Here is a 24,853-nt window from a genome sequence, read left to right on the forward strand (position 1 = left end):
TCTGATAGCTTTACTTTAAAGGAGTAGAATGGTCTATAAATGAAGCTGACCCGTGTAAAGCTATGAGATATCCTGCAAAAGACTGTCTAAGTGTCAGGAAGATACTTTAGTATATGGACTATAAAATAGCTTATTTGTGTGCTTAAGTTCCATGTAGAATTATATATTATATTGATTCCAGGCTTGTTATCTGGAATAGTCACTCTCATGTCACTCCTATTACAGGAATCCCTGTGTCAAGGTAGATGTTTCAAGGACAAGCAAGTGCAGAGAGTGAGCCAAGGCTCTTTCACATATCAGCAAATTATATACTTGGTAAATCGGAGGCCTTAATTTCATTACATTTGGTTAATGCTTTTGATAGGTTAGCAGAGAATTCAGAGGGGTGAATTTAATCTGGTAACTTCATTGCACGCTTCATTTTACTTCAAAAAGCAAAGCAGCTTTGAACAGTGACCGCAACAGAGCACCTGTGGCTGTAAAGCAAATGGATTTGTTATCCCTGACCCAAGCATTACTAGTAAGGAACACTTCAGTGAGTTTCCACTCGTGCCCATTCAAATGAGTACACTTCTGGCTCTAGGTGAGCCATGTATAAGCCCAAAGTTTCTATGTTGTGCATGAGAAGATAATTGCTGAAGGCAATGAGAAATTGGTCAGTTCTGCTTCCTAGACAGAAACTAAAGAGCCAGAGAAGTATTAAAAAAAAACCAGATAAGCAAAATCAGGATGCACCTCTCTTCATCCTTACCCCTCCTTAACACATTAACATTTATACATGCAAGACTAAGTGTTTTGGCTGCGAGAAAGCCTCATCTCACCACAGCACTCATGAAGAAAGAGAGGATGGTGAGGTGTCAGCTTGGTGCATTTGGGAGGAGCAATGAAGCACTCAGATCCTTTGATCTGTCTTTCTGTAAAAGTGATGGCAGAGCATAACAGGAAGAACTCAAGAGTCCAACTTCCATTAATTAGGGATTCTAACTACAATGTACAAACAGTATTTACACATCTCTGTAATGCAGACAACTGCCAATTAAGTTACTAAAGAAAAAAAAATTCTCCTACCTGTCATAACTGCAGAAATAGTGAACCTCTGTTTCTCAGTTCTCCTGAATGTGAGAGACATGAAACTGCATATGGTTGCAAACACAATCAAGCTTACATTGAAAACTGAGCTGATTAATTGGAGAGAGGCTGACAGTAAATCATTTCCTCATGACTGTTTGGAAATTAGTGCCAAAGACTCACAGGAGAAACATTACAGCTTCCTCCTCCTCCTTTCCTCCCTTCCTCACTCACTCCACTTCAGCATTACCCTGTTCATTACAGCTCTGTCCAGGCAGTTATTGCAGTCAGCTGGTAAGATATTACACTTAAGCTGCTGGTATTCCTTCTTGGTGCAACTTAAGTAGCTACCAAAAAATGCCACCGAGAGACCGGAATTTTCTAATTCCCGGTCTCTGTAGAAAGCTTAAGAAATATGGTATTCACCCCCAAAACAGTGGAAAGAACAGCTTTTGTTATTCTGAGGTAGCAGGTTTGGGATAAGCCCATGGTCATTCTAATCAAAGTGCAAAGTGTTCCTCAAACTTCATATCATAGTAAATGCTTTCTCTCTATATTCTCTAGGAGCTCCCTAAAACAAGTGTGTGAATTATAACCATCTGCACAAGTAGCTTAATTCTGACATATCCCAAGTTCCCAATTTTGCAAGCTCTGTAAGCTTGAAGATCCTTTTTAGATGTTTTTACTTGTATTGTCAGCTAATTATGAATTCCAAGGCTAAGTATCCATAGACATTTTGATAATATATCCAAAGCTAAACTAAAGCAAAGCAGAACATGCTAGTGAATACAGAGGGATACTATTTGTATCCAGGATACTTCTGAAATTGTAACAGTGAGTCAGCAAAACAACAGCTTGCATGTTGGAGAAAAGCCACTGGAAACAAAGAAGTACCACTAAAAATAGTTCAGAAGAACTGACAGCATTTCTCAGAAATATTACAGTATGAACTTGGTTTGTATCAGTTGCTCACTCTCAGCAATTCTTAATTAATCAGGCTTTAGCAAAATCCAAAGCAATGATATGTTGCAAGAAAATGTTATGACTGAGAAATCATATATAACATTTTCACAAAGCCAGACAGAGGGCTTAGGTGCCTGTAGTGAAGCTCACTTCACCCTGCATAAAGATAAATCATCTTTTTCCTCTTTGTTAAAAGATGAAGAAATGAACGAAACCTTTTTTTATATTATCTATGTTAACAGAACTCTACTCAGACTGCAACACTAAGCCACCAAACTCTGCCTTAAACAACAGTTCCATATAAAGTAAGCATGCTGAAACCTCAAGCCCTCATCTGTTTAACGAGGGCACCATGAATCCATAGATATTCAGTATGTTTGTATTTTAAATGCTGTTTGCTTTAGTTCCCATCCATTACACAGCAACAACAACCTCTTACACTTCACGAAGGGTGTTGTTTGAATATATCAGAATTTAGGAAAGTTGCAAAAGATGAACTTGTGAAGAAATTGATAAACTTAGCATACTGAGTAGGATACAGAGTGAAGTTAATAATGCCTGCAGCCAGGCATGGAACAATGGTGTTACAGAAACATTTTCATCTTTCATCTACTCTGGACATAGATAAAACAAAAGTCCTATAAGAAGAAAATGCTATGTGATTACACAGTTTTTAATCCTAAAATTTTTTTGCACTTTTGGTCTTTCTCAGGTCTTTTATTCATTCTCTGCCACTTCCATCCAAGCCAGTCCCGGCTTCTATCGTTCATCCAGCTCCATTCTTCCCACCATGTCCCAGCTTCTCAGTAGTCCTCAACCAGACACAGTCTCCTTGGCTGACCACTCAGTTTCCTCCCCATTCAGTTTTCATTTTTCCCCTTCTCTCCCTTATGGTTCCAGTTACCAACAGGCCTTTCCTCAAAGTCTACTCATTATCATGCTTGGTGACGGAGGTGGGGGGTCTGCAAGGCAACTGATGGATACAACTGGATCTCTTTGATTCAGGCACCTGGAGTTGCACCAGGGCTGCTTTTGGCTCCCCTGTCTTGAAAAACAAGACTGATAAAAAGAACGAGAATATAAATGCTAATTAAAGACAGAATACCTTGACACAAAGTAAAACTTGATCTGCAATTTAAATTTGGCCAACAAAAATAGACTTGCACAGTGAAAGTGAAAAGTCGCCTTTCAGCCACAAATATCATATGCCAAATTCACGATCTAAAGCACAAAAAACACCAGAGTTTCATGCTCTACAATAAGGCAGACTGATGGAACTTTTCAAGGAGAGAATAGTTTATTTTTGTCTAGCTCCCTTCTCAAAAATGGTTGAAATGTTTTGGCCAAAAATAACATGAAGGGAAAAAAAAATGCAGCAGAAAGTTGAATGACACCTTCACAAGCCTCACAAATATTTACTGTCATTTCCTTCTAAACTATAAATGTTAGTAGTACATCACAGTAGTCTGAAAATCTCAAAGATAAACTGGTTTAAAAGTAAGCCTTTTCATTTTTGACACCGCTACAATGAAGATTCAGTTCTAATCAGATTCTTGAACAGACAAGAAAAAACAATATACCCGAACAGTAAAACTGAAACAGTCATTGGCAATGAAAGAAAAGTTTCTAGGTCTTTCATGCTAACAAATGGTTAAACCAAAAGAGTAACACGTAACTTATGGAACTTGATAATCATTCCACCTTGATGTCCTAAAATGCATTTTCCCTTCCCTGCTGAAAAGCTTGGGTAATCCAGTTACAGGTAACTGACAGCCTATCCAGCGTAAGGTCTCATACAAACTTGTGAGTCCTGCTGTTTCCTGAACTGTAAAATATTTTCACCAAGTTCTTTGTAAGCATAAAACCAGAAATTCATTTCCTCTCCAAACAAAGGTACTTCCTCAGAACATTCGCCTCTGCTTTAAGGACCATAGTTTAAAAAAGCACTTTCAAAGGCTGCAATCAAGTTTAAGATGATGAGGAACATCCAACCAAGCGGCCACTGGAAAAAATCCTTATTAATTTGAAGTATCGAATACTTGTGACCACACAAAACTTTTTAATCTGCTGAGTTAAAGATCTAAAGACATCTATTATGACAGCAGAAGTGTAAGACTTCATCATTTTATCATTGTAATAATTCTTAGAAATGAATAAATAAAAATTATTAGACAGTCTTTTAATCTCATCTAACTCTTTAAACATAAGGAATTTTTTCTTGACCTAATGTTCTCAGAATCTGTCAACAAAAGGTTTTCTGTATAATGCATTTAGGGAGTGAGGTCCAGGTATAACACATACCATTTCAGAGCGATGAAAAATGCATGGGTTTCTTAAACATCAGAGCTTTAAACATAGGGCACCTGCCTTTTTGGATAAGAAAAAAAATATTTATCAGCTTGCAGGAGAAAGTCCATACAGTGCTCAACAGGCGTAACACATTATTTTATTCATAACTTTACTTATCAAGAATTTATTTCCAGACTTAGAAAACTGAATTAACTACGGCCTTCTCCCCACAATGACCTTTGTGCATGTCCTGGGGCTCCTGCCAACGGCGTGATCACAGTGCAGTAATGAAAATGGGACAACTTTCATTTACTTCTCTGCTTACTTACAGCAGAGTAGCTTCAGCAGTAGGGAGCTCAGCACAGCTTGTCTGCCTGTATGGTTTTCTCACTTCTCCAGCAACAACGGCAGTGTAGGCACAGGTGCCAGAAAAAAGCACATAAGAATATATAGTTTTGCACAGGCCTCAGGCTCAGCTGTGCACGGCAGCCCTGGGGCCTCCATTCTAAAGATAAAATATTTCCTGAAAGACTGAAGAACATCAGCATGTGATTTTTTTCTTTCTATAATAAGTAAGAATAATACTTAATTTCATGCTTCCCTTTTCAAGTTCATAAAGTATGTAAGCCTTCACAGATGTATAACATTTGGTTTTGGCCTACATACAAGCAACTGAAACTTCAAATCAGAGTAACTTTTTCTGAATATTTTTCCATATATAAAGACAAGCGACTGAAAGAAAATGGCAGTTTAATTCCAGACTTTACCAGCTGGCATCAGATATAAATTAAGATCATTAATTCTGGAACAGCAGTAAATGTTTAGATTTTGAACAAGTTGGGTATCTATTCATATCACTGTGAACAACTGATCAACATTTTGAATTGCTTAGGAGACAAAGTCAAAACATGAAGTGGACAGGAACTGGCACCCATCTACCAGACATGCCCTGAGGAACACTGCGAGAAAGTGTCTGTTACCAGAATAACTGAGAGCTGTTCATATTTTGTGATATGTTATCCAAGTAATTTGAATGAATTCTAAAATTGGCATAGAAAAACTGCAAATAATTTTTCCCAAATTATAAATTATTTTCTAGTATTTGTTTTTTCTTATTTAGCGATTTCTCCCCACATAAGAACAGGTTTCACCACACCAAGGAAGAATCCAAGTGTTCCAAAGATGTTATGATTAAATTCATAGCTTTGCATGAAGAACAAGGGCAAAATGACAATAGAAGTAAAAATTCAGAAAAAGTTGACTTAATCTTATTTAATTTTGGGAAAGGTCAGTATGAAACAAAAATACTGTCAGTCAAGAAAGTGAAATAATAAAGTAATAATGACTTTTTACAGTGTAAGAGAGATGCCTCTTGGCAAAAAAATATATTAAAGTATTTATGGACAACTCATTCAAAACATAACAAACATTAAATACTGAAATGTGCCACTATGCATGCCAAATAACTAGAGTTTTCATCGTAGTGCCATTTTCACTGATTGGAAAACTGACAGGTTGCAGATTGCTTTCTTTAGTCCTTATCTAAAAAGTCAAAGTGCCATCTTAATAATCTTGGGAACTTAACAGTAATTTTTTTCTTAATTTAATTTAATCTATTCCAATTTTCAAGATGCCGCAAAGTTCTTTATTCTTTTAAGGCATAGGGGCCTTATAACTAACATAAACAAATCCTGTACATGTAAGACATCCTTCAGGCCAAAGAATCACAAGCATGACAGATTATAAACACTTTCACCTTCTTTCCTTCATGATGGGAAGAGCACATCTGTGTGTACAAGGACCACTGGGTAGCTACTATCATGTCCCAACACCCTTGAGTTTTTCTGACAGTGTAAAGCAATGCAATTCAGGGAAGTTCAATCAGAGGCACCAGCCAGCTCCGCTCTCAACTACGTGGGTCATACCAAGAAGAAAAATGTGAGAAACACCTTTTATGGCACGTGAGATACAACCTTCCCAGGAAAGAAAACAAAATCAAAGGTTACAGAGGAGAAGACTATGGCAAGCCCTGTGAAGAAGAAAAATAAAGAAATACTATGTTTTATACAGACCTGCAAACATACAGGTCTGTACTGAAGTTTTCATAAATTAAACCAGATCTTTCATTTCCTAGCAGTCTAATCTCTTAGAAAGGCTGGAATTTCCCCAAAGCACATTTGTTTCATCCAAGTGAAATTATTAGTTGCCAGAAAATTGTCAATAGTCAGACACTGGCATGTACAATCTGAAGACCATGGAGTAAAATGAGGCAAATTACTCTAGGAGGAAGACAGTGCCTGCTCCACAGAGATGACAGGCAATGATCTGATTTCCAAGCTACAACCAGCGCTCTCTTAAAAACTTATCTCAAATCCAGGAGGACTGGAGGTATCCAATCTACCTAACAGCACTCCAGATTTCACAGGTTGGCCACTGAGTGAGAAGTTATTCTTCCAGTGCTGCCATCTGGCCTAAGAGGGAACATGCTTTTGAGTGAGGCCAAGAAGGGATACAAAAAGAGGCGGTAAGTATAAAATCAAATGCTGTCCTCTGCCACATAGGATCTTCATTTTTTTCTTCTATTATCCACATGAAATAATATCAACTATCTTATTAAGACAGAGATTTTTCAAAGCTGCAAAAATTAACAGCCAAGAGATACAGAGGAGAGACAGGGAAAAGAGCTAAATATTAACTAAATGCTTGAGAGATTAAAGCTCCATGTTTTGAGCTATTATACACTGGATCAAATCCACTAACAGTTAAAAATCTCAGGTTCAAAAGCCTGTAATTCTAGAAGAGACCCTGCCTGATTTAATAGCAGCAGATATGTCTAGTAGTGCTAACAGCTCAAGTGTATCAGACTATTGAGTATGAAATCTTGAGCAGCAATGAGTAGACATTGTATTACTCTTGTAAAAATACAGGTACTTCTTGAAGCTATGCAAGTAAGATATGTTTATATGATTTGATCAATATTATCTCAAACAATATTTTCTATGGACATTGTACGTAACAACTAAAGCCTCAAGTCCCTCAAAACTATTACTGCCTAATGGATTATAAGTTAGACAAGTAGAGACAAAAAAAGCTGTCATATTAATTTAACACTGCAACATTTTATTTTGTCATTTTGTTTTCATGACACATAAAAGCCTATGAGTATTGGAAAAGCCATAGTAAGTTGATCAAGTAAGTGATATGCCATTTGCAGAGGCCCAAATACACCTGCATAGTTTTTCACCTTTACTCAATTGATTTCTCCCTCTCTCTCACTAATACATACTCTCAAACATATTTGACACCACCTTGAAATAACTCTGGTCTTTCAAGCCTCCTCTGTTGCTCTCATTGGCATGGTGTTGACTTCTTTTAGCCAGGTTATAGCCAACGCATCTTGTCTAAAAATTTTAAATTGCAAAATAAATGCCCAGCATTAGGAAGCGCACCATACACACATTGAACTAAAGGACGAGAAAAAGGTAAACATGTACAAGTGATGACCTAGACTAGAGGCATACTGTTTTCAGAGATCTATAGCTGTGGGCAATAGGATAGTTTCAACACTCCAATTCATTCTGGGGTTCATGCCTTATCTCCCCCTTTTTTCTTCTGTCATGGCTGTGACAGATGCCACTTTGAAGCATGCAAACACCCAACTTACAAACCTATTTCATTTTAGTGAAGACAGCAGTACCCAGCAAACTGCCCCTGTTCTGACATCATCATGTACAATTCACAGAAACTATTTTGCTTACCCAGAAACCTAAGTTTACAGTGTTCAAAAGCCACCATCTCATCTAGGGACTGTTGAGAACAGAGGTCTTCCTTCTGACCAAAAGAAATAATAGCAGGACACTCCACTACTTTGATTAAATACAACTTTAAATCCAACTAATAAATGAGGTTATAATTGACTAATAACATTTTTTTACCCTTAATCTGGTTAAAATTGCTCACTAATCTTGGAAGGAATGTTGTATCTACATCGTCTTCAAGGGAAATTAATGCATACCATGAAATGTGGGCATGATAAAACGTAAGAGCTAAAAAAATTTTTAAAAAATGTTTGCACCATTAAGTCTGGCCTTGAGAATTTTGTAACAGAGCTCCATCTAAGAGTAATTTGAATCTATAGCCAAACAGCTGTAGTTGGTGTTTTAGAAACTGCCTCAGCCTCCTACTTTAGTTATTCTAGTCTCTGCTCTCAACAGCTCTTACTGATAGAAAGAAGTTCTAACATCTAACCTAAACTTTACTTTGCTTTGCTTCAGGCTATTATTCCATGCTTCACCATCTTTTGAGAACAAATAATTCCCTTCCTTCATTTATATTGTTACCTTGAAGTTATTTATAGCCAGTGCCCATGTCCCTTGAGCTCTCTCTGTTATAGGCTATAAATATACCTCCCTTAATCCCTCTTCATATATTTTATCCTCTAGTATTTATATCAGATTTGCAATCTTTATATTTTCTTTTCATTTTAAACTCTTTGGTCCACAGCTACAGACAGGATTGAAAATGAGTGGTGAAGTAAAAAAAAATTTTTTCATTTTAAATAGTATCTGCTTATGCCAATATAATTGTGAACACAAGAGTCAAGGTTGAAATGCATAAACTACCATAATTGCTTTAATCTCCTGATATTTTTAAAATTAGTTATTTTGAATTTAAAATTTTTAATGTTTTGTCTTGGCAAAAATTATTCTAGTCAAATGAGGGCCATGTACATAATTTTAAAAGAAAAAGGGAAAAGAGATATTCTTTCCCCATATGTTCTCTAAGATACTATATCCCCTGTTAACAGTCAGAACTGAGTCAATTTTTGTTTAAACTTGTTTTAATCTCATAGACATTTAGGGAACAAATCAAGTTTGATGCAAACTGACTTTGTAAGATGCAGTTGTGAGCTTTGAATTCTAATTGCATACATATTCTGAGACAAAAGCGTAACAAATTCTTTCAAAGGTTTAACAAAACGGTGACAGAGAAAGGGTCTGGATTTCATTGACGCTGTGACACTTGGTACCAGCCAAGGATCTGGTCTACAGACTTATCTGGACTTGCAAAATGTCATTCATAAGGTGCCTCACTGGAATTTGTGTCCTGTTCTGTAACTTTATGTGAAGAACTCTATCGCTGATCAGAAACAGTTTTAAAGATAAAAAGCAGAAGGGAAATAAATATTCTTTTTGAATTTAAAAAAAGGTTGATAGTGCAGTGAGGCAACAGTAATTGCTATTTTAACAGAGGTCTGGAAAGAAGAGTAATGAAAAACAGATCGATTGGGTTAAAACCAGAGATGAAACAAATCTCTTCAGGATATTTCATGGAAGGCTCTGAGGAATGACAGAGGTCCTTATAAAGCTTTGTGATTGGCAAACAAAATAGAAGAGTTCACTCATTTTTTGCATGTGCACGGTAATTTCTATTGGGAGGAACGAATAGAATATACTTTACTGTGCTTCATTAACCTTAATATAACCTTAAAAACAGATGGCTGTCATTGCAGACAGCTCAGTGACAACATGTGGTCAATGTACAGCAAGATTCAAACCTGAAAAGTACAGAAAGCAGGATAAAAGCAAGTTTTCATATTCACTAATGAGTCTTTGTCACCAGGAATATTTCAGTTCTGTTATCCTATCTCAAAGGGAGCCATGTCAGAAACAGGAAAAGACTAATTGGATTTAAGATGATTAAGAGCTTGAAAAGACTTCCATAAGTAGAAAGAGTCTGATTTTCATTTGCACTACCATGCTTTTTTTTGTATGGAACACATACTATTTATATCCACCTAAGCAACCATCCATCTATATGGGAAGAGGAAAACCATATTATAAATGAGAATTATTTGCATAACTACAGTCCTTCTGGGGAGTGCAAGTAAGGGTTATATAAAAACAAAGCAGACTGCATAAATGTAAGAGTAATATATACAGCCTTTCTCCTGCAGAAAGTAACTACCGTCTTTCTGGTAGACATAATGATTGCATTCAGAATCATGAAGTTTAAGCATCTGAACATGTTATCTAAGAAGAAAGATGAGTTTTCTTCTATCTACTGAGGTTTTGGACAATTACTTGAATACAAAGTCCTGACAGATGGACAGAACAAGCTATTTCCCATATGACTGTTACTAACTAATGCTTCTGGTTTTCCATCCTGTCCCACTGGGGACAGAGTTTATGGCTGTCACCAGTTCAGATGTACAGACTTGCACACAAAGCAATAGCAATGAAAATCTCTCTCCTTTCAGATCTGGCATCTTTATGTCTTGGGAATTTGGAGAGGTCCCAGTTGATTGTGAGTCTGGTGAACGTTGCTCTGATTTTCAAGAAGGGCAAGAAGGAGGACCTCAGAAACTACAGGCCTGTTAAGTCTCACTTCAGTGCCTGGTAAAGTCATGGAGAACACTGTTCAGGAAGAAATTGAAAAAAAAGACAATGCAGTCTGGTCATAGCCAGCATGATTTCATGAGAGGAAAGTCCTGCTTATCAAACCTGACTTCCTTTTACAACGAGGTAAGCCATCTAGTTGATCAAGGGAAGCCAGTTGATGTAATCTTTTGAGATTTCAGTAAAGCTTTTGATCCTGTCTCTCACCACATCCTTCCGGATAAACTGTCCGGCCCACAGCTGGATAAACACATCATGCAGTGGGTGAGCAACTGGCTCACAGGCCGAGCACAGAGGGTAACAGTGAATGGGGTGACATCAGACTGGGGACCTGTCACTAGTGGGGTTCTACAGGGCTCCATCTTAGGCCCTCTGCTCTTCAACATCTTCATAAATTACTTGGATGCAGGACTGGAAGGGATACTAAGCAAGTTTGCAGGTGACACAAAACTGGGAGGAGCTGCTGACTCCCTCAAAGGCACAGAGGTCCTGCAGAGAGGACTCATCAGAAGACTGGGCAATCACCAACCATATGAAGTTCAACAAAGGGAAGTGCCGGATTCTGCACCTGGGATGGGGCAACCCTGGATGTATGTACAGACTGGGGAATGAGAGGCTGAAAAGCAGTGCCATGGAAAGGGAGCTGGGGGTCCTGGTCAATGGCAAGCTGAATATGAATCAGCAGTGCCCTGGCAGCCAGGAGGGCCAACTGTGTCCAGGGGGGCATCAGGCAAAGCATCGCCAGCCAGTCAAGGAAAGGGATTGTCTCATTCTGTTCTGCACTGGGGCGGCCTCACCTTAAATATTGCGTGCAGTTTTGGGCACTGCAATATAGGAAAGATATAAAGCTTTTAGAGAGCATCCAAAGGAGGGTAATGAAGATGATGAAGGGCTTTGAAGGGAAGCCATATGAGGAGGGGTAGGCACTGATCTCTTCTCTGTGGTGACCAATGACAGGACTCGAGGGAATGGCCTGAAGGGCGTTTAGGTTGGATATTAGAAAAAGGCTCTTAGGGTGGCTGGGTGCTGGAACAGGCTCCCCAGGGAAGTGGTCACAGCACCAAGCCCAACAGACTTTAAGAATCATTTGGCCGATACTGTCAGCCACATGGTGTGACTCTTGGGGCTGGTCCTGTGCTGGGCCAGGAGTTGGACTCGATGATCCTTTTGGGTCCCTTTCAACTCAAAATATTCTGTGATTCTATGATCTTCCACTTTGGCTGTTAGGGTGGAGTCGTTTTGAAGGGTTCTGATCCAAAAAATGTCTGCACTTTGTGTCACCAGGCTCAGCACAGCCTAGTGCCAGCATAAAAGTCAAAACTATGCCTTCAACTTGAAACTGCACTCAGTAAGAAATTTACAGCAACAACTTTGACAATTATATGGTCCTTCTGATCTGTGTTTGCTAACATGTCAGAATCAGTTAGTTACATCATGGTTTTGGTTTACATTTGGTATTTGGTATTTGATACCAGTGCCTAAGCAGCAACCAGGAAACAGCATCACAGGAAGGAAAATTTTTCTCCCGTAACTTGAATTCTACTGATTTCCAGGTTGTCTAGGAAGTCTAAGAACATACCAAAGCACTCTTACATTACAAAAAGTAAAGGAGGATAGGAGGCATTCAGTGGAAGAATCTCTAGCAAAACGTTTTCTCCAGGTATAAAGAATGGAGCAGAAATTGAATGTAACAGCCATGAAGACTTTCCTGGAACAGACTCTTCATGTGGCACTGCACTAGGACTGATACAGTTTTGAGGTGCAGACAGCTACTGGTGCAGATTTCTGAGGCCAACAGACATATAATATTCTACTTAATACGAAACAATGTACGCTTTTAGGGTATTTTATTAACAGCTGAAATGATGAAGGCTATGGATGACGAAGGGTAAATCACTGGCAGCTTCATAGGGACTGAATTAGCATAAATTCTACTTAATGGTAAAGTGCTATGTAGTTCAATGGAGTTTACCAAGGTGCTAAATAAGCATGAAATTTTAGGCTCTGTCCTTTAAATGTTGAGACGAGCAAAGCCTGTATTCTCCAGAGTATTTCCCAGGCAGCAGTTTTACATATATTTGGGGCCACCGTATGCCAGAGCTGAAGTTGAGAGGAATGGTTGCCCCTCCCTTCCCCACTCATGGCCCCTCTGACCCTGAGGATAGTGCCCTCCTTCCCCACACTGCAGCACACACAGCAGTGGCACAGGATATGGGGCAGGTCACATTTTAACCAGGGGCAGCTGTTCACTCCATCAGTCCCAATAGACACATGAATACCTGTGTTGGTACAAGCAATGTGACTGTTCAGCAGAAGAATGACAGCCCAGGATGAGGGTGATTCCTTCACAGCAATGCCAGCTGCCACCTCAATGGGCCTCCCTCACTCCTGTGTACTGAGGCCTTACATCTGTACAACCACAGACACAGCATTTACAGATAACAAAAATAAAAGATTTAAAAAAGGAGAAAGAGGAAAATTAGGAAAGAAATAGTCCAGATCTCTACACTCACTCATGTCTTTCTGAGTCTGCAGGACAACACTAAAGCCTATTTGGCTACTAATTTTTAAAACCTAGAGCTGCACCTAGAGCTCCTAGTCACCACCTAGAACAGGCCTAGCAATAGTATTCCCTAGAGGAAATAACAAAACCAGGTCTTTAAGAATGAGTTCTTGAGGTCTTTGGGAACAAACAAACTGCTACAGACCTCTGGGTATCTGCAGATGTAGAAGAGCAGGCAGACAATGAGGTTTATGGGATGCACATTTGCCTCTGGTGGGCTGCTAGGCCTGCAGAAGAAGAAAATCACCTTAGGCACTCATTCAAACTTACCAGAGCTAACTCGTGAAATCCAGAGTTCCCCAAATTTTTGACAGGTTTTAATATAGCCATACCAGAGTGTCCTCAGTGAGGAGAGGCAGAGTAAGATTGGTGGTAAGTACATGTATATACATCTTTGTAATTATATACGCATATCAGTGACAACTAGATATGCATGACCAGTAACCAGAGAGAGGCATTAATTTTTAGACAAGGTTTGAGACTTTTAGCCCAAGGGTTATTTTTTTCTATATATTCCCATTTCTAACCATTTATTTTCTAAATAATATAGCTGTGTCAGTATTAGCATTCTTAATCATCCATAGCATCATCATTACTTAATTCAGCTGCATTAGCATTCTTTTTTTATTATTTTGCCTGCAGCCCTTTAATGTTGTCATTTGTAATTTCCCTTCTTGTCTCAGTAAGTTCCCCAGCTGCATCATTATCACCCTGTATATATTGGCACAAGAAGAAAAATAAAACAAACCAAAACCAGAAAATAAACACAGAGCTCAGAAAACTGCCTACTAGGTCAAGCAGAAAAGGTAAGACAAGGATGGTGCAGCTGGCACAGGGATGGAAATTTATGGCAAAGCTCTGCTGAGATTGCTCTGCAGGTTCTCCAGGAAAGTTGAGCCACATTTGGAGGAAAGCAGTTCATGATGGTGAGATGCAGCAGAATTTGCAGTGTGTGCATAAACAGACTGTGTCCTACACCTCTTCCTCTCACAAACCTTATTCTCAGACCAAGAAAACAGAAAAATAATCTCTACAATGCAAGAGAAATTCCTACAAGAGTAACACAGCCCTGTGCTGTTTTTAACATCTTTTGTTGATTCTAAAATATTCACACTTTTCCATGTATTCCTCATGATGGCAGTGAAGATTTTATTGATAGAAACTTCTCTCATCTTAGTTGATCACTTTCCTAACTGTTTTCACCTATATTTTTCCTGTGTTTATGGACAGTTAGAACTGTACTTCCAAAACCACTGGTTTCCACCTCCCACATAGTTCTCTTGCATCTTCAGTGCTTTTCCCACCCTCCCTCACACCAGCATTTTAACAGAGGAAGTGCTTGTATAGCTCATCTCTGCCCTACTACTCCATTTATAAAATTGTCCCATAACTTCTTCAAACCTCTTTTTCTCCTGCCAGTCTTTCTCTCATAGTCCTTGAGAAAACCTAACTAAAACTTACTACATTTATGGAATTACTTCTATAATAATTATTGACAATTCTTAAAAGCAACAATACGCTAAAACCTTCTTCTTCTGAAATAGACCCCCCAGGAAAGACAGTTATGGCAAATACAAGGGTGCCAACTTTCTGATATGTGTGTGGGAATGAGTGGATCTGTCTTTTGGAGCCTGGAATAGTTTTGAGCATATGCATGACACAGGCTACTGTGACCAAGGTAAAGTGCTCTCCTGTATTTAGGTTCCACTAGATTTCAGCTGCTGCTGTGCAAGGATTTTTACAATGAGCCTTTTGAGGCATTCTAGTAATTTCTATATAGTCCTTTAACATTATGTATCTACATGTAATAGTAGCTATTATAAAGGCAATATAAATAAAAATACTGATGATTTCCCATTTGTTACTCCTTACACCATTCTGTGCCCCATACTATCACTATTCATGTCAGCTTGAAATCTCGAAAAATCTAGGTATTTTACTTTATGTTTCTTTGTGATATAGCAATACATATATTCTTTTAAGCATTTTAAGTCTTCAAGGTCAGATTCAAATTTGAATATCAAAAACTTTAACAGTCCTAGAGTTTTACTTCTTTTGTGTCCACAAGAAAGAGACTTTATAAGGCTTTGGAAAAATATACATTTTTCATCAGAGGTGTTTATCTAGAAATCAAGCAAGTAGAGGAAGAGAAGTAAGAACTCATTGTAACCGCAAAAAAATGAAGTTGTGAACAGGTAAATAAAAAGGCCATCACTAACATTTTACTAAATGGAAACAGGGGTAGGAAACTCCAGAAAGAGTCTCTATGTATGATTAAGCACTAACAGACTGTTTTCCTTACTCCCTCTCCTATTGTTACTGCACAGCACCAACAAGGTGGTGGCCTTGGGCACCAAGAAAGAAAAAGGAAACTTGGATTAAGAACAGAACAATTGGGGGAAATTATTAAATTAACATTAAGTTTTCTCGTTATTCCATTCCAGACTTCATTGAAATTGAATGACTGCGGTTCCTCCCTCTGGCATGCATACCTTCAACCACAGGGATCATGAAAGAGAACAATAGGCTTTGATTGTAAAAACATGATTTATATATTTGGCATTATCAAAGAACTTGTTCTGTTACTTCTTGTCTCCTTTTGATGATACTCAGTTTCATTACTAGAAAGAACATGTTATCATCAGAATAAAGCATCCTGCATATCTAGCATATTCATCCACAAAAGGCTTGAATTCTCGGAGCTCTTGTCATGTTTGTATACTCTGCAAGCTGGAAGGAGTTTACAACCATGAGAGACAAAACAAATAAAACAGATGTGTAGGCTATGCTCGGATTATACTAAATGCCAAAGTACCTTTACAGCCATGCACAGAACTGCCAGGCTGACAAAAGGAAATGAGCTACACATTATATAATGGGAGGTAAACCAGTACCATATCATTCAACCTTGCAGAGGCTTCCACTGATTTTGAAAGCCTTTTTACACTGGTAACATTTTAAAGTAGAACAAATCAGGTGCCTCCTGATTATGCAGAGAAATCGCACAAAGACAGAAACATGCCATTTATTTAGAGCAGAAACCTAAAAAAGAAAAGATGGAGTTCATTAGATAATTATAATCCATTAATATTCTACTATTTTATAAATTGGCAGCTTCCTCAGCAACAACTACAGTCAGAGGCCACCCTGACACCGAGCTGAAGATCTGCTACTTTACTGTTTATGCCACTCTTCACTAAATTGTCACTAAAAGCTAAAAGCTTGCTCCTAGTTACACACATGCAAGCACAAAGATCCCAGTGAACTTCCTTAGGAGAGAATGAACCTCACTGTGTTCTTGAACAACAACTCCGTTTTAGGTTTAAAGTTTTTCTACTGAGCAGGAATGTTTGTGAAGCAGTCGTAAAGAACAGTTAGCTAAAAATCTGACAATTTGCTAAAGCTTCCTGTTATATCTTCTGAAAAGCACCTAGAAGACTAATTGTACAGCAGACATCACTTTTATGTAACAAAACTAGAGGGGTCCATTTTGGAGAAGCTGTGTGCATATGTGACATGTTCACACTGAACATGGAGCTTGACAGTGCCGGCCCCTAAAAATAGCGCCTGGTTATCCTTTTTCTCATCAGCAACCCCGGCCTTGTCTCTACTCTGTCATTTGATGCATCAATCTGGCCACCCGGCTCTCTACTCCAGAAGAGATGGGAGCAGTGGTACCCTGCGGTACCTTGTTTTAGTAGAGGTAAGATGTTTGCATCTGCTGCAAGCACACATTTTAAACAATATCCCTGCTCCTCAGCAGGCAGTTATCATGTTGTTTTGGCAGCAGGAAGGAATCTGTGGTTTTTCTTGAATGTTGCTCTTCTTTATTTAAACTACCAGAAATAAAGCAAAAATGACAGAATGCTCTGTCTATAAATAATCATTCCGGTGTATAGTTATATTAGGAGGTAACTCAGATGGCATGATAACGCCTAACAGGCTAATCTTAGACCTGTAATGCCATAAGATGAAAATAACTAGGCTAAGAATAACTGACCCAGAGGAGTCAGCCTGTTAAAGAGATCCACAGAACAGGGCATTTTAGATTTTCATGTTTTTAACAATAATATCTGCCAATTAGTTTCTCTACGATGTTTTGGATTGTATCCAATATATAAAAACTACCCTCAGCAGGAGTTGGAAAAGGTTAAAATGCAACAACACCTGAAACCTTCCCCATCATCTACACCAAAACCTGAAATAAATTACTATACAAACATATTTTGCAGGCTGCCTATCTATTCTGCTTTCTCACAGCTTTTGCCTTCTCTGGAAAGACTGTGCAGAAGAAAGGGACTGGGCAGTTGGTGCAGAAACACAGGTCTGATTAAAGCTTTGGCAGCAGGATGAGTTACAACCATTCCTCATATGTAGAGCAAACCTTAGTGAACTAAATGGATTCTGCACACAGTTTTACAGGACGGCAGACTCTGGTTGAAACTGTGTGTTTGAGTGCAGTGCAAACCAATGAGTATTATAAAGCTGAACAGCTAAAGTAATAAACGGCTGAAGTAAAAAGCTCTTTTCCAATAAAGAGATTTAGCTCAACACACTGGAGGGAGGGGAGCTGGTGTCCTAGTGCCAGCACTAGTGAACCTCTGCACTAAATGCAGGGTTTAATGGTCTCTAGAAAGAAGCTGAAAGAGGTTTTGAAGTAACGTTCTGCATACTTTTTTATTTACTTTCCAGCTCTTGCAACTTACTATTCTTGTCAATCTTGTACTTTGAAATTCTTATTCCAGCCTTTTCCCACAACCTATAAATATACCTTGTAATACAAAGCAAGGCTGTCAGGTAATCACATGGCTTCAGAAGCTGGGACTTGAATAACAAGAAAGAAAAGGTAATGTTATAGCATTGTTACAGCATCAGACACATGAAACCAGCATCATTAGTCTGTAATCAATGTCTTCTCAATAACGCAAAACAGAAAAAGCAGCTTCATTCCATTTTATCATATTTTTGTTCAACTGAATTAATAACAATGTCTTGTCCAGTATACATTGCTGGGCAGAGCCTCTACCCAAAATCAGCGAGATTTTAACTACATAAGACCTGCCGGTCTCTGTTGCTTATTTCTTCTCATTGTATTAATTGTATAAGGCTAAGGCCTCACTCTTCCCTAACAATTAATTCAAATACTTCAGCTACTACAATGAAGCACTAGATTTTTTTGTACCTAGCCTTTACAATGGGCAATGAAAAAGCCACTCTAGCTGTTATCCAGAACTTCCCTGTACTGAATTTCCGCACTCAATTTTTTCATTACTCTGAAGAGCATCACAAAGTAAAAGCTCAGCATATCTATTCTCATTCTCTACTTTCTATGATGTGTTAGGGCTTGACATACCAGATATGCAACCTTTTGTATCTATCTGTAAGAAGTTTATGTCACCTGATTCAGGTATGCAAATAAGTCAAGTTTTTCACGAATATCAGAGCAAAGCTATAAATTAACCTGCTTTCTTCAGGTTCTCCACAGGAACAGGTGAGCAGGTGAAGATTTTGTTTGGTCAGGAAAAATAGGAGAGCAGATATCAAAGAATTTTGCTGAAGGCATGTGTAAAACAAACCATGTATATATGAGGCCATGCAGATACATGACAGATACAACACAGAAGACAAAATCTGTACACTGGGGTTTACTAAGGGAAAATAGCTCATGAGGACCTGTCAACCCACGTACAACATGAGGCGTGTAGCATGGATTCTGTCATTTATATTCCAGTGACACAGCGTGAATTCCGTGACTGGTGCAGAGAATAAAATACTCTACATTCACTTCCTACATTTGTGAAATTGCAGGTGTTTTACAAGCCTGTAGGTAGATGAAGTCAATCAAATGAATCATTCTGAATCATTACATCCCCTTTAGAGTAGTTTTGCTCCATTGATTCCGGAGCCTGACAGGTATCATTTTCCGTACTTCACTGAAGGGTTAGCTGACGTAAGCAGGATTGTGTAACTTGCTCAGGTCACCTGTCAACTCGCTGACAAGCCAAGCTTTAAGCTCTCGATCTCCTTGAACTCTTGATTTTTCAACACAACAGCTGGCAGGAAGCAGAGGATGCCTTATTCAATAAAAGCCATGGTGGAATTCAGGCAGGCCGCTGCAAGGCTGTACATCAAGATATGGTCAGTGGAGTAAACTTAGCAACCTTACCCCTTGGAAAAACAGCACAGTATATTAAATCACCAGAAGTTAATGAACTTGGCACTGCTTCTTGAAGTCTCACATCTACAGATACCATGGCTAGGTAGGTTCTTCTTTCTCCTTCACACAAGTGTCCTCTATTTGAGAAATTTAGCCCTACACCAGGTATTTATTAACTACATTTTAATGAGTGTTTCTCCCATGGACTGTGCTGCACTAAATGCTTTTTTTCAAGGACATACAGTTTATTATCTGTATTGTGGTAAGATCAGGGGCCAGCTGAATGTTAGGGTCCACTGTGGCATTGCACACACATGGAAGTTGAGGTTTTTGGGGTAGAATAAAAGGGGCAGCATAGATAAACAGTAATTCCAGCTAACTAAGAGGCTTCAGACTCCACTTTTTTTTTTTAAATTATGAAACTAAGATAATTATGGTATCAAATAAGAATACATCAGCATCATTTTCCTAAATAAAGATGCACAGCACTTGCTACTGCATTTTACAGCAACAGTACCATATGGGAGAATCTAGTTCAGCCTTCTCAAGATAGCTGAAACTGCTCTCTGCAGTAAGGTGTAGGTGTCTGCAAATTACACAGCTTCTTGAGTCAGTGCCGATCTAGATTGCTCCATTCATAATTAGACTTTTGATTGGTACCTATCCAGATCATCTCATCCATAGTATGACTTACAAGCAGGGATGGAGACAGACAGGCAAAGCAATAATTAAGGGAATACCAGGAGAACTGTTTCACATGACAGAAGTATTTCCTATGTCTGCTATTGTGAGAGAGTTCCTAGACATTTTGCTTTGCAAATACGTATTCATTGGCCATTGAACCTCTCCTCTTTGGGGATTGCTCCAGACCAGTTTAAAATCACAGTTGCATAATATATGTGCGTTGTTATCTGGATAACAGTAAACCTAAAAATCCATTGACTATTTCAAATTATGCTTGAAGTCTTTGAAGCAAGTATATCAAGGGAGCAAATTGTAAATGTTCAGGGATCTGCTCGTCTCTGCAATATGTGCAACTTTTTAACCTGACTTAAAAGTTATATCCATGCAAGTGAAGATAACTTTGAAGTAAGGACGCTGTAATAAGCAAAATTCAAATGATTGATTCTAGCTACTCCAAATGATACTGCATATCGTCATACCCTGGCTATTTCTTTCTTCCCTATATGCAGCATTAAGGGAGACAATACTTGAAAAGTTACCAGGCCTGATACTGCAAGACTGTGAACTGGAGGGAGCTGAAGGTAATCAGGAGCAGCACCAGGCCTTGTGGTTTCACATGACATGAGCTGAGCTGCAGACTATGCACAATGTCAACTACATGCAGTCTAGTTGTGCATTTTAAAGGCCAACTGAAACACAGAGGAATAATTTGTGTTGTATAGAATATATATACTTAGACATCTTTCACCTAGGTAATGTTCTCGATTAAGGTTTTGGGGTTTTTATTTTTAGTCTAAAAAAGCCCTCTCTCTATTCTACTTGGCACTACAGAGGAAAGTGTATATGTTATGTGGACCTACCTAATGTACTATCAGATAAAAATCAACAGTTACACGATATTCGTGTTTCCAGAAGAAAAGCAGAGCTATAAACTTACAGAAAATTTTCTCCTTCTCTTGAGTTTCAAACTGCTATTACTCACACAAAAATTAGTTGAAAGCTACAAGGCAGCACAGTGAGATAAAACCCCCAGATTTTCACTTGTGTACAGTTAACTTCAACTGGACATAGTACTAAAATGAAAAACAAACAAAAAAACCCAACAAACAGGAGGGAGGGGAAGCAGTCAGTCTTATCTCTGACCAATACAGAAGTGCTGGACACCTGTTGAGCTGTTCAGGAAAACTAAGGAAAAGCAATAATTCTTGAACAAGAGGTTGACACTGTAGATGGTTTTCCAAAAGTTTAACACTTTCAGAGAAACTTTTGCTTTTACCCACTGTCTTTGCTAGAGCTTCGTTGTTCAGACTGATAAACACATCTTCACCTGATTTGTTCCCTTGACAAAGGAACTGTAACTGGATCACAAGTAAAACTCTAAGCTCTTTTTCTATAAAGCAGGAAAATAAACAATTTTTAAACAAACAAACAAAGAAACATGGGCTCAACAGGTGTACCAAAACAGGTAACATGAACAGAGGTATGGTCTACATACATATTTCTTTTCAAAAATTGGTGACAGCCGAGTTTTGTGAAAGAAATAAAAGAAATAGGGGAAAAAAAAGAAAAAGAGAGAAAAACAAGAAAAGCAAAAGAAAGAAAACAAGAAAAAGAAGAAAGATTAATGAAAAAGAAAAATAAAAAGAAAAAAGAGAAAAGGGGGTATAAACGAAGACTAAAGTACATGCAAACAATTCACCCTGCATTCTACATATGGTCCTCTATAAAGCTAACTTTATGAAGAACAAAGTCAGAAACCTAGGTTTTAAAAGATGTAAAGCAGGTAACATTGTGCCTCAAAAGGCAAGAGTTTTAGTCCAATAAAAACAGAACTGGAATTCACATCTTAGGAGAGAATAGGCAAGAGCAACCTGAAATTTTGACTTTTTAGCCTGTCTAAACTGATGTCTTAGCTGAATGGCAACAATTCTTCCAACTTAATTTATCCTCAGTCCATCATTTTCAGGTTTCAAACACAGCTAGCAAAGAAACTATAAAATACAAGGGTAGCTTCAAATACATGCAATGTTCTTTCAGAGCAGCTTTGAAATACCTTCATTAAATAACACAACCAATTTACATCTCAGTGAGTCATAATATATAACTACCATTGCCAAGTTCACAAATATTTTTAAAGTAACAAAGTAAGCCATGCAGCTTAAAGACATTTTAAAGTAACACTTTAATGAAAAGACAAAGAGATTGGTATTAAACTCCCTTCATATGCAAACTAGGGAAAAGGAAACTCACAGAAAGAGCAAATCCTGTTTACAACAGCCATATGATTAGAATTGCCTATGAGGGGCTCCAAGTGCAGCCTCCTGACAACGTCTGTCTGAGGAAGTCTCTCCCTGTGAATAAGCCTGTATCATGAGCCCCATTTTGCAATCCCGCAACAAAACAAACAAGGAAACCCAAACTAGATTTCAGTTGTGAGCATTTTGCTGTGTCTGGGAAGCAGCAGAACAAAGGAGACAAACTCCCTACAAAAGCAGCAACTGCTATCTAAAATATTACCAGAACTATTTAACAACAACTTACATAAAGCCCACAAAAACTGTCACTTCTGTAACGGAAGGGTGTTTTCTTGTCATGTATTTTCCCGGTCAACCACTGAAGTCTCTTACCTGAGCTGATCATACTGTGCATTCTTTGCTGAGCCAAGAGCTGTTCGCGTCCAGAAACTCCATCTGAGGAAAAACACGATTCACTCTCGTAAATTGTCTGCAGCATATTCCAACTGGTCTGCACTTCAGCTACACAAGAGATTCATCACTGCACTTGCACATGGGCGTCGGGCACGACCCTCTGCGGTCCTACCTCCTCAGCGAGGGTTGTAGGATAATATGCTTCGGCAATTAGCAGTGTTTAAGCATTTGCACAAGTATCTATCAGGAGAGGGGGGAAAACCCCAAATCCACTGGCGGCAGCCCCCGGCCGCTGGAAAGGAGCCGTGAGCGTGCGGGGGGCTGCGCGCTGCCGACTTGGAGCAGTTGCGTTCGGGCAGCCAAAGGCAGGTGGAAGGAGAAATGAAGAAATATCTCTGCGCTCTGGGCTTCCTGGCAGGGCGGGGGGGGAAGGGGGGGGGAACTGCCTCTAACAAACCATCAACCCGAATAAGCCACCTTTCCAGGGACCAGGAGCCCCGGAGGATTTAATCTGAATGACCCCAGGCTAGTCCCGCGTTGCTGTGCCCGCGCCCCTCTCCTCTGCCGGCCGCCTGTCCCTCGGCCAGGCGGCTGGGCGAAGTTGGCGGGAGCAGCAGCGATAACTCATTTGCATTTGAATTGACACCCTCGTGGCCCAGCGGCGGCAGAAATAGAACAATGGCCGGCCTGAGCCAAAAATAGGTCAAGCGTGGCCGGGTGATTGGAGCCTGCATTAATGCGTTTAAAAATACCACAGCAAACACAGCTGTCCAGTCTCTGTCTTTCAAACTGCCGCCCGTCCTCTCTCCGCCGCTCGGCCTCGAGCTCAATTAACCCCTTCCTCCTGCCCAGCCCGTTTCGGTGGGGAGACGCCAGGGAGGGAGGCCGGGGAGGCAGGGAGGGCAGGAGCGGGACAGGAACGCACCTTGCCCGGGACTCGCGCCCCTCTCCCGCTTCGCCCTCCCCCGGGGAGTGTTTTGTGAAAAGCGAGCAGAACGCCACGGCCTCTGTCTGTATCGGTCCTAAAATAACGCTGGGAGGTTTTGCTGGCGATGTGGTTTCTGCCTCGCCCACGCGCAGCCATCCTGCTGTTCTATTTTTGCTGCCCGTTTCTCTGGCTACGCCACAGTTGGCTTTGGCAGGGGAGCCAGGCGGCTGCCTGCTCCCTGCAGGACCTGCAGCCGACGCCGGAGAGGCGATTTCTGCACCTAATCGGGTTGGGGGTAGCAGAAGGCGGGGGCAGATGTCAACCTGGGACCGGGTTTTGTGCGTGTAGTTATAAGCAGCCTTTCCGTATTTAGCATGCTTCATATAATTCTTATAGTAAGTCACCAGTTGTGGCACAGCATGTTAGACACGCTCACCGTGTCTATGTTACTGTTTGGTTGAGTCGTTAAAATTTGGAGAGAGACAGCAGCTCAAACTTATTTTTAGAAACATTAGGCAATTTGCACGGCGTCTTTTTCAGTTCTACAAGATGATGTGGTTTCAGAAGAGCAGCGTTTGACAGTGTATCGGACAGCAGCACCATGCTCCTCTGTGGTTGGGAAGGTTTCACACATGATATGTGAAGTTCATTTTTCATATTTCAGAAGTTGCATATCTCATTTGTTGATTAATATACCTACACATTTTACTGTTACAGATAATATTTTACTTCTCTGGGCCCTGCTCTGCCTTATAGCACTTTTTACTCAGGTGACTAAAGCCTGTTGCTACCTACATATATTATGCATCAGCTTGACTACTCACCTACCAAAATTACAAGTCCCCTTCCATGTCCCTGCTCTAGGGGAGCAACACTGGCCACTGGGATGTGATTCCTCACTGTAATCAAGAAGGCAACACAGAGGTCGTCTTGGAACTTTCTAGAAATCCACCAAATTCTCAACTATTAACATAATTTTTTGCTCCTGAGGACACAAGAATCTGCCCATTATTTGAGGCTTGGTTCTACCTTTTAACTTATATGACAGATCATAGCCAAGGGAAGTATATTTTTTTATATACTTCTCACAATTGTGTTACCAAAGAAAAGATTCAGGGTGACAAAGTACTGTGACACTCCTCTGATGTTTGGATA

General features: G+C 39.5%; 1 protein-coding gene across 15 annotated transcripts in view; it reads right to left on the reverse strand.

The window, feature by feature from the left end:
- HDAC9 (histone deacetylase 9) overlaps nt 1-24,853 on the reverse strand; it is a 460,923-nt gene that overhangs the window by 254,187 nt on the left and 181,883 nt on the right. For 4 of the 15 annotated variants that reach the window (XM_032684298.1, XM_032684248.1, XM_032684280.1 and 1 more), the window contains exon 1: nt 22,750-23,188. In XM_032684298.1, coding sequence (XP_032540189.1) covers nt 22,750-22,855 — 106 coding nt within the window. In that variant the 5' untranslated portion in view covers nt 22,856-23,188. Of the gene's footprint in view, nt 1-22,749; nt 23,191-23,247; nt 23,335-23,522; nt 23,562-23,695; nt 23,779-24,853 lie in introns of those variants that run through there. The other 11 variants (XM_032684266.1, XM_032684274.1, XM_032684289.1 and 8 more) reach the window with 9 other exon arrangements.

This window comes from Chiroxiphia lanceolata, chromosome 1, assembly GCF_009829145.1.
Source record: "Chiroxiphia lanceolata isolate bChiLan1 chromosome 1, bChiLan1.pri, whole genome shotgun sequence".
Lineage (NCBI taxonomy): Eukaryota > Metazoa > Chordata > Aves > Passeriformes > Pipridae > Chiroxiphia > Chiroxiphia lanceolata.